At 37.9% G+C, this 12,176-nt stretch overlaps 1 protein-coding gene across 2 annotated transcripts in view; it reads left to right on the forward strand.

The window, feature by feature from the left end:
- LOC127450177 (structural maintenance of chromosomes flexible hinge domain-containing protein 1-like) overlaps positions 1 to 12,176 on the forward strand; it is a 92,359-nt gene that overhangs the window by 75,670 nt on the left and 4,513 nt on the right. The window contains exons 44-47 of one of the 2 annotated variants that reach the window (XR_007898925.1): positions 5 to 114; positions 3,737 to 3,886; positions 6,988 to 7,058; positions 7,147 to 7,213. Coding sequence is in view for 1 of the 2 variants with exons in the window: in XM_051714040.1 (XP_051570000.1) it covers positions 5 to 114; positions 6,988 to 7,058; positions 7,147 to 7,321; positions 10,026 to 10,184 (515 nt within the window). In the remaining variant the exon portion in view is untranslated. Of the gene's footprint in view, positions 1 to 4; positions 115 to 3,736; positions 3,887 to 6,987; positions 7,059 to 7,146; positions 7,322 to 10,025; positions 10,185 to 12,176 lie in introns of those variants that run through there. The other variant, XM_051714040.1, reaches the window with a different exon arrangement.

A 12,176-nucleotide genomic window follows, 5' to 3' on the forward strand; every position in this document is an offset into this window, starting at 1 on the left:
TTAGGCCGCTGCCTCACATCAGGAATGGTTCGGCTCTCTTCTGTCCTGTTGGAAATCCAGTGTTTATCAAAGATCTGCTTATTTTTCCTCAGTATGTAGAAAGCTGCAATAAAGGCAAGTGCTTACGTCATTCACTCTTACAGCAAAATCATATGTACTCTGTATTATATCACTTGTAGTTTAGTACTGTGATGGGGCCTAAAACCTGACAGGAACCATTCGTGAACACCATTTCTCTGCAAGAAGAAACCATTTTCTAATGTTTTTAATCATAAATTAAAGACTTTAAATAGGTCTATAATAGTCAGTTCATTGGGGTCAAGATTTGTGTTCTTTATAAGCAGTTTCTAAATCAGTTTGAATGTTTTGGGAGCATGTCATAGACATAAAGAGGAATTAATGATATTCAGTAGAGATTCAGAAATGATGGATTGCACCCGTGGCAAACATACACGACGGTGCTTTTGAAGTTGTCCTAGTTAAATGCCTGACAGCAAAATGTCCACGAAATTAAAAGTTACTGGAAGATGCATTACAGCCATTGAGCTTTTCGTTAGTAGATTGTTTTTATCTCCTTAGTTCACTTATGTCGCTTGTATCGCATTAAAAAAAGACAACAACAGTAGAGGCCCGACTTTGTTTTTGGTTCGAAGTTATGTTACACTTACATAAAAATGTTCAGTTATATTTTAGTTATATTATTTCAGTATAATGGATCTGTTTGACTGTGTTCTAACAAGGTTTTTGTTACATGCACAAAAACATGGTAACGATCGGGACTTGAAATAGGAGTCAAATACACAAATTCATATAGTTTTGTCACTGCCGGCGGCTGCGTGTTGTGAAACAACGTCAGTGGTTAAGTGTAATTAAACAGTTTATACTGTCGAATCTAGGGCGTGCTGAGTGACTCCAGTCAGGCTTCCAAATCGGCCCGTTGCTAGGGTGGGTAGAGTCACATTGGATTAATCTCCTCGTGGTCGCTATAATGTGGTTCTTGCTCTTGGTGGGGTGCGTGGTAAGTTGTGCATGGATGCCGCGGAGAATAGTGTGAGCCTCCACACGTGCTAGGTCTCCGCGGTAATGCGCTCAACAAGCCACGTGATAAGATGCGTGATTGACAGTCTCAGACACGGAGGCAACTGAGATTTGTCCTCCGCCACCCAGATTGAGGTGAGTCGCTATGCCATCACAAGGACTTAGAGCGTATTGGGAACTGGGCATGCCAAATTGGAGAGAAAAAAACAAAAAAACACAGACTGAATCACTCAATGTCATGAAATATGACATATTTGGACGAAAATGTATGTTTGATAGCGCAATTAATCAAATTAAAATTGCGACATCCTAGTGTTATTTATTTGTATTTTTTTTATATTCCCTTTTCTCCCAATTTGGAATGCCCAATTCCCACTACTTAGTAGGTCCTTGTGGTGGCGCGGTTGCTCACCTCAATCCGGGTGGCGGAGGACAAGTCTCAGATGCCTTCACTTCTGAGACCGTCAATCCGCGAATCTTATCCCTTGGCTCGTTGTGCATGACACCGCGGAGACTCACAGCATGTGGAGGCTCATGCTACTCTCCACGATCCACGCACAACTTACCACACGCCCCATTGAGAGCGAGAACCACTAATCGCGACAACGAGGAGGTTACCCCATGTGACTCTACCCTCCCTAGCAACTCGGCCAATTTGGTTGCTTAGGAGACCTGGCTGGAGTCACTCAGCACACCCTGGATTCGAACTCACGACTCCAGGGGTGGTAGTCAGTGTCATTCGCTGAGCCACCTAGGCCATATCCTAGTGTTATAATTAAATTGCAGAAGATTTATTTGACTAAATATGCACAGATGAGCCAAAACATTTTGACCTAATATGCTGTTGGTCCTCCGCGTGCCACCAAAACAGCGCTGACCTGCCGAGGCATGGACTCTACAAGACCCCTGAAGGTGTCCTGTGGTGTCTGGCACCAAAACATTAGCAGCAGATCCTTCAAGTCCTGCAAGTTGTGAGGTGGAGCCGCCGTGGATCGGACTTGTTGGTCCAGCACATCCCACAGATGCTCAATTGGATTGAAATCTGGGGAATTTGGAGGCCAGGGCAACACCTTGAACTCTTCATAATGTTCCTCAAACCATTCCCAAACAATGTGTGCAGTGTGGCAGGGTGCATTATCCTACTGAAAGAGGCCACTGCCATCAGTGAATACCATTGCCATGAAGGGGTGTACCTGGTCTGCAACGATGTTTAGGTAGGTGACACGTGTCAAACTGATGTCCACATGAATGGCTGGACACAGGTTTTCCCAGCAGAACATTGCCCAGAGCATCGCACTCCCTCCACTGGCTTGTCGTCTACACACTTCCCCAGGTAAACGGTGCACACGTACACGGCCGTCCACTTGATGTAAAAGGAAATGGGAATCATCAGACCAGGCAACCTTTTTCCACTACTCCAATGTCCAATTCCGACACTCGCATGCCCTTTGTATGTGCTTTCGACAGTGGACAGGGGTCATCATGGGCACTCTGACCTGTCTGCGGCTACGCAGCCCCATACACAGCAGGGTGCGATGCACTGTGTGTTGTGACTCATTCCTCCTGTAACCATCATTAACATTTGACTTGTGCCACAATAGACCTTCTGTTGGTTTGGACCAGACGGGATAGCCTTCATTGCCTTAGACACCCAACCCCCTGTTGCCGGTTTGTGGTTTGTCCCTCCTCGGACCACCGCTGACTGGGAGCACCTCACAAGCCTTGCCATTTCAGAGATGCTCTGACCCAGTCGTCTGGCCATAACAATTTGGCCCTGGTCAAAGTCGCTCAGGTCTTTACTCCTGCCTGTTTCTCCTGCATTCAACTTGTTGACTACAAGAACTGATTGTTCGCTTACCATCTAATCTACCCAGACCTTGACATGTGGCCTTGTTAGGAGATGATCAACGTTATTCGCTTCACCTGTGAGTGGTCATAATGTTTTGGCTCATCGGTGTATATAATCTGCAAGTGATGCATGCTTCCAAATGAATGTGTGAAGCTGGCCGCACATACACTGAAAACACCTCATCATGATCATCACGCATGCTCTTGTGTGTGAGAGATAAAAGAGAGCAGAGCACTCTGAAGTGCGCAGCACATACAGACTATGCATTTATTTAATTCACAGCTTTATAGGGATTAATAATCACACTGGGCCATGTAGCTAAATCCTTATCTGGAGGTGAGAAACTACTAAAACAGAAACGCCAAAATAAAAGCTAAATTTAAATGGACGTATGCATTTTTGCTTAAAGATTACACTTGCTGGGCACATAAAATGTCCTGGAAAATTGTGCCTTGGGATCCCTGTTTATTTGTTAAAGCCAATTTTCACTCTTATTTGGTGCTTGTCGAGTGTTAATCTTGGATCCTGATTATACTGAAAAATAGTACAACGCAGTCTCATGACATTAAGTGGTGAGAAACAGATTTTCCAGAAAAATAATCCATGATTGACAAATTTAAACACTTTAGTTTCCATTTGAAAGAAGAATGAGAGCATGAGTGTTGAGACTCATTATTTGAGTGTTTGTTTGGGGTTTGAGAGCTGATGGAGTAGCTTTAAGTTGTTTGAATGGAGTAGTTATGCAGCGTTACATCCTTTTTTTTTTTTTGTCATGACTTTGTTGTGTAGGTTAGTATACATTGGATTCACTTTGTTTGAGTTCTTCATCTATATTTTAAATGTTTCCAGATGAAACCACCAGCTTCATGCATCATGGAGTGATGTCATGGAACTTCCTTTCAAGAGAACGGTTTTTGTCCTCATTTGTAATGCTTCATCTCAGCTCATGTCCTGGCAGAACGATTACATTGGTAGTAATAGAATGAGCTAATGACAATGGTGTGTGTGTGTTTTGGATTTGACAATGATTTTTTGTATTATATGTTTGGCAGCTTGAGGATTTTGGCAGCATGGTGTGCATTGTTTTCAAAAGCTCCGGTGCAGGATTGTGTGTTTGTGTGATCAGAGGAATCATGTTTAACTCTCAGAGGACTCAATCATTGATATTGATTGTGTATTTTCTTTATTTCCCCTTCAAAGTCTTTACAGGTTTTAATCAGGAAACCACTGATTATAAATATGATTTTTGTGCATGTTTTGATTTGTTGGAAAACCGTTGCATAAATGTATCAGATTGTTTACAAGGCTGCAAAATTTCACCGTTATAATTCAGTATACAAGTACAAATGCTTTGACTTTTCTTGTCTTTCTTGAAAGCAAGCTATGCAGCTGGAATTTGGATATGTTCATGTCAATACTCTGACACTTTTTGGGGTAAAAACGCTGTAACACAGTCCTGGCTTATTGTTTTTTATATATGGTATTGAAAAGTGGCACCTTCCTTTGGTATTCACAGTCATTTTTTACAGCAAGGGTCAGATGTGTAACCCGTTTCTTTGATGATGATGATGATACCAATTCTTCTTCCCTGAAGTAAGGACAATAGAATTATGCATTTCTTTTGGGATTTTATGCTATTTTGTTCTTTTTTACATTCAAAATTTCTTAATTTTACCATTCATTGTCATAAACAAATAAGCAAAATTCAGAACCTACACTTCTATAAGTTGAAACATGAAGAAAATATGAAAATGTGACAAATTGGGGAACTGGTAAACAAAATATAAATAACATGACTTGAATACCATGTCATGCCAGTAACAGCCAGTAGATGGCTATAGCCACCAACTGTATATTCTGATGGCTTGCTGTAACCTAATTTTATATTTTATCACAAGATAAGCATTTGGATATATATTTAGACACCATGAAACTATTATTTGTTAAAGTTTAGCATTTGAAGTGTCAGTTTTTGAAGTTAATGTCATTATGCTTGCAATCAAACCTGACCATGGCGTTACAAAAAGATGCAGAATGAACATTTTTCTACCAATAATTTATTTCAAATATAAAAATGTAATAACTCAAAGTTAATGCATAATAATGTCAAGAAAATGGACATCAAGAAACAAATTAATTCTGAAAATTAAATTAGAGATCAAACAGAAGATTCTGAGTAAACATTTTGCAATTTCAAACTTTCTATAGTAAAAATGTATTTTGCAAACGTGTTTGTGTGTGTGTGTGTGTGTGTGTGTTCTGCATTGTGAGTGTGTTATCGTCTCACCCCTTAATTTCTGAGTGTGCGTTTAACGTTTTTTTTTTTTTTTTTTTTTGTCAAATGTAAAAAAGCAGTGTGTTATAGTCTCAAGTTAATTTTTGTGTGTGTGTTTGTGAGTGGGTGTGTATGTTTTGCACTGAGGATGTTTTAGAGTCTCACCCTGTAATTTCTGTCTGTATTTTTCTGCATTGTGACTGATTTATTGATTGTATTTGACAGAGAAAAAAAAAATTATATTTTTTTTGGTCTTTCCCATTCATTTTAAATTTTGAACATGAATACCAAAGGTGTCGCTTTTTTTTATTTTTTATTTTTACGACTAAGACTTATCGAATAAATCCCAATGTAAAAAAAATAAAAAATTTTATGTTCAGATGGTAAATGGAGGAAAAGTCACCAAGTCTTGTACTTCTGAGATAAAAGAAACCATTTTTATTAAATAAGGAAAAAAATTTCAGTCAAAAATGACCGAATACCATAGGAGGGTTAAACGCCAGCAACAGCAATATGCCTAAAGATGCCTATGTTCAATAAACAGTAACATTTTTCATTAATAATAATCCATATAATTTTTTTAAGTAATATTGTTTCTTATCTTAGCTGTAGGTTGTTTGCAGTTGCCAAGCAACATGGCAATTTAGCATATTAACATAGAATGTGCGGTCGCAGGTTTGTGATTCTAGTCATTTTACAACAGCTTTGAAGAAGGCTCAACCCATTAGAATCCTGATCTATCCGCTTTATAAAATTTCATTAGACTATGTCTAAAATTATTCCGAATATTTATCTGTACTTTAACCTTTAAACTGCATTTTTGGACTGCCACCCACAATTTGTCACACTCAAATTTAAAAGCTTACCATTCACACATATTGTAGACTAATTTAAAAAAAAAATTCCACCAAATGCAAAAAAAAAAAAAAAAAAAGACTCAGATTATAATTAATAATATTGCACTTGTTTATAATCGTATGATAACACATTTTTTTTTTTTTTTTTTTTCTAACTTTGTAAACATCTAATTCTGGTTCTGTTCACTCAACCTCACTTTGAAAAAATAATGTTTTCTCTATTACATTACATCACAATATACAGATCTGAAACGTAGGTGGTGCTCTTACGCATTTTAGCCCTCACAGATGTGCTCATCCATAGACATTCAGTCGAATATATCTAGACGCATTAGAAAGCTGAGATCATCCCCTTTGTGATGATTGATATATAACATGTTATCATCAATAGTCAAAAAACAGATTTTTTTGGATGATTTGTTTAGCATTCTTTTTCCAGCTAGATGGCATATTTTGTTCTGGATATCTAAGATATAACATTAGATTATTCAGCCACACAAGCTCACAGACAAGTAAAAAATGGCTAATTTTTAGAAAACTTCCTAAGATAAAAGCAGATATAAAGTTTTAACTATTTGGGACTTACAGCAACAGTGATCGGAGCTTAAAAGAGATGTTTGTATTTGATGACTTTCAGAAATCATATTTCACATTGCGATTTTGATAAATCAGAATCAAAGTTTTGTGTTTTAAGTTCATGTCCTGAAGCCATCTATATGCTAGAGTACTCCTAAATGCTGACAAAATTCACTTTTATCAGACAGATGCTTCATTTTGTCCCACCCAAACCTCTAATATCAATAGAAATACATCAACACAGAAAAAAAAAATGTTCCCTCGTCAAGCCAATTTATGGGGAGTAATAAATATCTAATTGAATTAACTTGTTTCAATATTGCTACAGTGGGTCTCTGAGAGTTAAACCACAACACTACAAAGGGAAATTGACTTGTTCTCTGTTTCCACAGTGTTTACGAGTCTTCTTGGAGACACTATCCTGGTGGATGACTTGGATTCTGCTAACGATTATCGCAGGGGGGTAAGAGCACAAGTGTGTGTGGGGGGTATTTTTATTTGTTTACTGCAACATGTGCACATATTCACGTGTTTGTGAATGTGTTTGGCAGGTCGTCCAGAATAAAGTGCTGTGTCCAACGCTGCTAACTCGTCAAGGCGAACGGATCCGCAGCAATGGCAAGTTTGGAGGCTTACAGAATAAAGCTCCGTCCATAGAGAAACTGAGAGGTCAAGTGTTTGGCGCTCCATTACCCAAAGAGTACAACAACACACAAACTCAGATCGGTAACAAACACTCTCTCTCTCTCTCTCTCTCTCGTCTCTCTCTCTCTGTCTCACTGTCTCTCTGTCTCTCTATTTTCTAATTATATGTGATTTCTCCCCCCCCCCCTTCTTTAAAGGAAGAGTTTACCCAAAAATAAACATTATGTCATCATTTACCCGACCTTAAGTTGTTCCGAACCCGTATAACCTTCTTTCTTTTTTTGGAAGACACACACACACAAAAAAAATGTTTAGCAGAATGTTCACGCAGCTCTTTTGTGGCCATAATATCAGTGAATAGGGACAGATGATGTCAAGATACAAAAAACAAAAAGCTCCATAAAAGTGGTCCATATGACCTGTGTGCTATATTCCAAGTCTTCTGAAGTCATATGAAATGTAATAAACAAAGCAATTGATATCCTGTGATAGTAAATATATATATATATATGCACACCGATCAGCCACAACATTAAAACCACCTGCCTAATATTGTGTAGGTCCCCCTCGTGCCGCCAATACAGCGCCATCCCGCATCTCAGAATAGCATTCTGAGATGATATTCTTCTCACCACAATTGTACAGAGCGATTATCTGAGTTACTGTAGACTTTGTCAGTTCGAACCAGTCTGGCCATTCTCTGTTGACCTCTCTCATCAACAAGGCATTTCCATCCACAGAACTGCCGCTCACTGGATGTTTTTTCTGAGTAAACTCTGTTGTGTGTGAAAATCCCAGGAGATCATCAGTTACAGAAATACTCAAACCAGCCCATCTGGAACCAACAATCAACCATGCGATTATCTAATCTAAATTATCTAAAAATCATGCAGATACGGGTCAGGAGCTTCAGTTAATGTTCACATCAACCATCAGAATGGGGAAAAGACGGGCTGGTTTGAGTATTTCTGTAACTGCTGATCTCCTGGGATTTTCACGCACAACAGTCTCTAGAATTTACCCAGAATGGTGCCAAAAACAAAAAAACATCCAGTGAGGGACAGTTCTGCAGATGGAAATGCCTTGTTGATGAGAGAGGTCAACAGAGAATGGTCAGACTGGTTCGAACTGACAAAGTCTACAGTAACTCAGATAACCACTCTGTACAATTGTAATGAGAAGAATATAATCTCAGAATGCTGTTATGAGATGCGGGTTGGCACTGTTTTGGTGGCACGAAGGGGATCTACACAATATTAGGCAGGTGGTTTTAATGTTGTGGCTGATCGGGGGTGTGTGTGTGTGTGTGTGTGTGTATATATACAGTATATATATATATATATATATATATATATATATATATATATATATATATATATATATACTGGCAGACAAAAGTTTGGAATAATGTTCAGATTTTGCTGTTTCGGAATGAAATTGGTACTTTAATTTACCAAAGTGGCATTCAACTGATCACAAAGTATAGTCAGGACATTACTGATGCTAAAAACAGCACCATCACTATTCGAAAAAAGTCATTTTTGATCAAATCTAGACAGCAGCCATCACTCCAACACCTTATCCTTGAGTAATCATGCTTAATTGCTAATTTGGTACTAGAAAATCACTTGCCATTATATCAAACACAGTTGAAAGATATTTGGTTCATTAAATGAAGCTTAACATTGTCGTTGTGTTTGTTTTTGTGTTGCCACAGTATGCAATAGACTGGTGTGTTTTAAGATCAATATTAGGTCAAAAATGGCAAAAAAGAAACAGCTTTCTCTAGAAGCTCATCAGTCAATCATTGTTTTGAAGAATGAAGGCTATACAATGCTAGAAATTGCCAAAAAAATGAAGATTTCACACAAAGGTGTACACTACAGTCTTCAAAGACAAAGGACAACTGGCTCTAACAAGGACAGAAAGAGATGTGGAAGACCAGATGTACAACTAAACAAGAGGATAAGTACATCAGAGTCTCTAGTTTGAGAAATAGACGCCTCACATGTCCTCAGCTGACAGCTTCATTGAATTCTACCCGCTCAACACCAGTTTCATGTAAAGAGAAGACTCAGGGGTGCAGGACTTATGGGAATAATTGCAAAGAAAAAGCCACTTTTGAAACAGAAAAACAAAAAGTAAAGGTTAGAGTGGGCAAAGAAACACAGATAACTGGAAAAGAGTGTTATGGATCTTAACCCCATTGAGCTTTTGTGGGATCAGCTAGACTGTAAGGTGTGTGAGAAGTGCCCGACAAGACAGACACATCTATGGCAAGTGCTACAGGAAGTGTGGGGTGAAATGTCATCTGAGTATCTGGACAAACTGACAGCTAGAATGCCAAAGACCTGCAAAGTTGTCATTGCTGCACGTGGAGGATTTTTTGATGAGAACTCTTTGAAGTTGTTTAAGATGTTCTAAATTTTTTTTTCAAATTATAATAGTAATTTTTCACGTTATTAATGTCCTGACTATACATTGTGATCAGTTGAATGCCACTTTGGTGAATAAAAGTACCAATTTCTTTCCATTAGAGCAAAATCTGTACATTATTCCAAACTTCTGGCCGCCAGTGTGTATATTTATGTAGACTATAGATAGATAGATAGATAGAGTTGTGCATTTAAGAGTTAATGACAATTTAAATTTTTGGGTGAATTATTCTTTTAGCATTAGGGGAAAAAAATGAAGTATGAAAATGTCTAGCAAAAGTCTTATTTGAAGGGCTTTTAAAAAGAAAATGCTTGCTTAATATTTTCTTCCATGTGTGTGTTTTGTGTAGAGTTGCTGCAGCAGTATTTGGTTGCGATGAAGAAGGCATCTGAAGTTCAATCTGATTATAACATTCATTTGCAATACCTACAAAGTCCTCAGATGAAACAGAAGCAACAGGAACTCAAGCAGCAGGAGCAAGAGCTGAGAGACATTGAGGAAACTCTCGGTACGTGTTTCCGACATAACATTTTGTCAATCTGATTGGCTGGCTGCTACAAAGAAGTAGGGAGTCAGGGTGCACAGGTTTATATCGGTCTGCTGTGAAACAAAGTTTTGTCACAATTGAGCAGGCAGGTACGTTAGATGTTCAGAGGAAGAACTAGTTACTTGATTTGCCCAAATTTGCCTTGACTAGGGCATTAAATCTTTGAAAAGTATACTAGAGTTTTGTTTGAGCCAATTAATAGGAAGAAAACAAGATATCCTCTAGCAAAAGTATATTCTGCTTACAAGTTAAGCTCAGTCAGTAGCATTCGTAGCATAATGTTGATTACCACAAAAAATAAATTTTGACTTGTCCCTTGTTTATTTAATAAAAAAACAAAAAAAGCAAAAATCACAGGAGGTTATTTACAATAAGACAATTACAATGGAAGTGAATGAAGCCAATCCATAAACATTAAAATAAAAACCGTTTCAAAAGTATAACCACAAAATGTAAACATGATTTTAAGTGTGATGAAATCAGGGATTTACTGGAGTTACAGCATTTACCAGATTTCAGGATTGACAGCTGTTACGTCGTAATGACAACGAAATTATAATATTGGATATAACTTCACACAGATAAGGTTAGTACGCAGTTTTATTACACTAAAATCATGTTAACACATTTTTACGTCTTGTGGCTATAGTTTTGAAACCGTGAGTATTTTAATGTTTACAGATTGGCCCCATTCACTCCCATTGTACATGCCTCACTGTAAAAAATGTGTTTTGTTTTGTTTTTTTTTTGAACAAACAAGTGACGAGCCAAAGTTATTTTTCGTGGTAATTAACATTATGCATTGGCCCGCCAAGAAACAAATTATCAAAATATTAATAACTACAGTCTTGACCAACACAAAATAGGTATGGTTTGAAAGCTTAGAAGCTGTACTGTACAATGCATGTAGGCATTATGACCAAAACTGAACAAATGCTTTGAAATTTGCAGACAAATCAGAAATGTTCCGTTTTGATAATTTATACAAATTTTTGCACTGTACATATTATTGTAAACGATAAAAATATCAAACTTATCAAATAGCCATGTGTCATATGTCGTTGGAAAGCTCTCAAAGAATAGAAAACAACCAACCTTTTTGTTTTACTCACAGATGAAAATATAGCAAGTAATCGCTAAGTATATGTCATTGACATACAGTTGAAGTCAGAAGTTTACATACACCTTTACAATACATTTAAAAAAGTTTTTCACAATTCCTGACATTTAATCGTAGATAACATTCCCTGTCTTAGGTCAGTTAGGATCACTACTTTATTTTAAGAGTGTGAAATGTCAGAATAATAGTAGAGAGAATTATTTATTTCAGCTTTTATTTCTTTCATCACATTCCCAGTGGATCAGAAGTTTACATACACTTTGTTAGTATTTGGTAGCATTGCCTTTAAATTGTTTAACTTGGGTCAAACGTTTTGGGTAGTCTTCCACAAGCTTCTCACAATAAGTTGCTGGAATTTTGGCCCATTCCTCCAGACAGAACTGGTGTAACTGAGTCAGGTTTGTAGGCCTCCTTGTTTACACACGCTTTTTCATTTCTGCCCACAAATTGTCTATTGGATTGAGGTCAGGGCTTTGTGATGGCCAGTCCAATACCTTGACTTTGTTGTCCTTAAGCCATTTTGCCTCAGCTTTGGAGGTATGTTCGGGGTCATTGTCCATTTGGAAGACCCATTTGCAACCAAGCTTTAACTTCCTGGTTGATGTCTTGAGATGTTGCTTCAATACATCCACATAATCTTCCTTCCTCATGATGCCATTTTTTGCTATTTGGTGAAGTGCATCAGTCCTTCCTGCAGCAAAGCACCCACACAACATGATGCTGCCACCCCCATGCTTCACGGTTGGGATGGTGTTCTTCGGCTTGCAAGCCTCATCCTTTTTCCTCCAAACATAACGATTGGTCATTATGGCCAAACAGTTTAATTTTTGTTT

The sequence above is a fragment of the Myxocyprinus asiaticus genome, chromosome 2 (genome assembly GCF_019703515.2).
Source record: "Myxocyprinus asiaticus isolate MX2 ecotype Aquarium Trade chromosome 2, UBuf_Myxa_2, whole genome shotgun sequence".
NCBI classification, from domain to species: Eukaryota; Metazoa; Chordata; class Actinopteri; order Cypriniformes; family Catostomidae; genus Myxocyprinus; species Myxocyprinus asiaticus.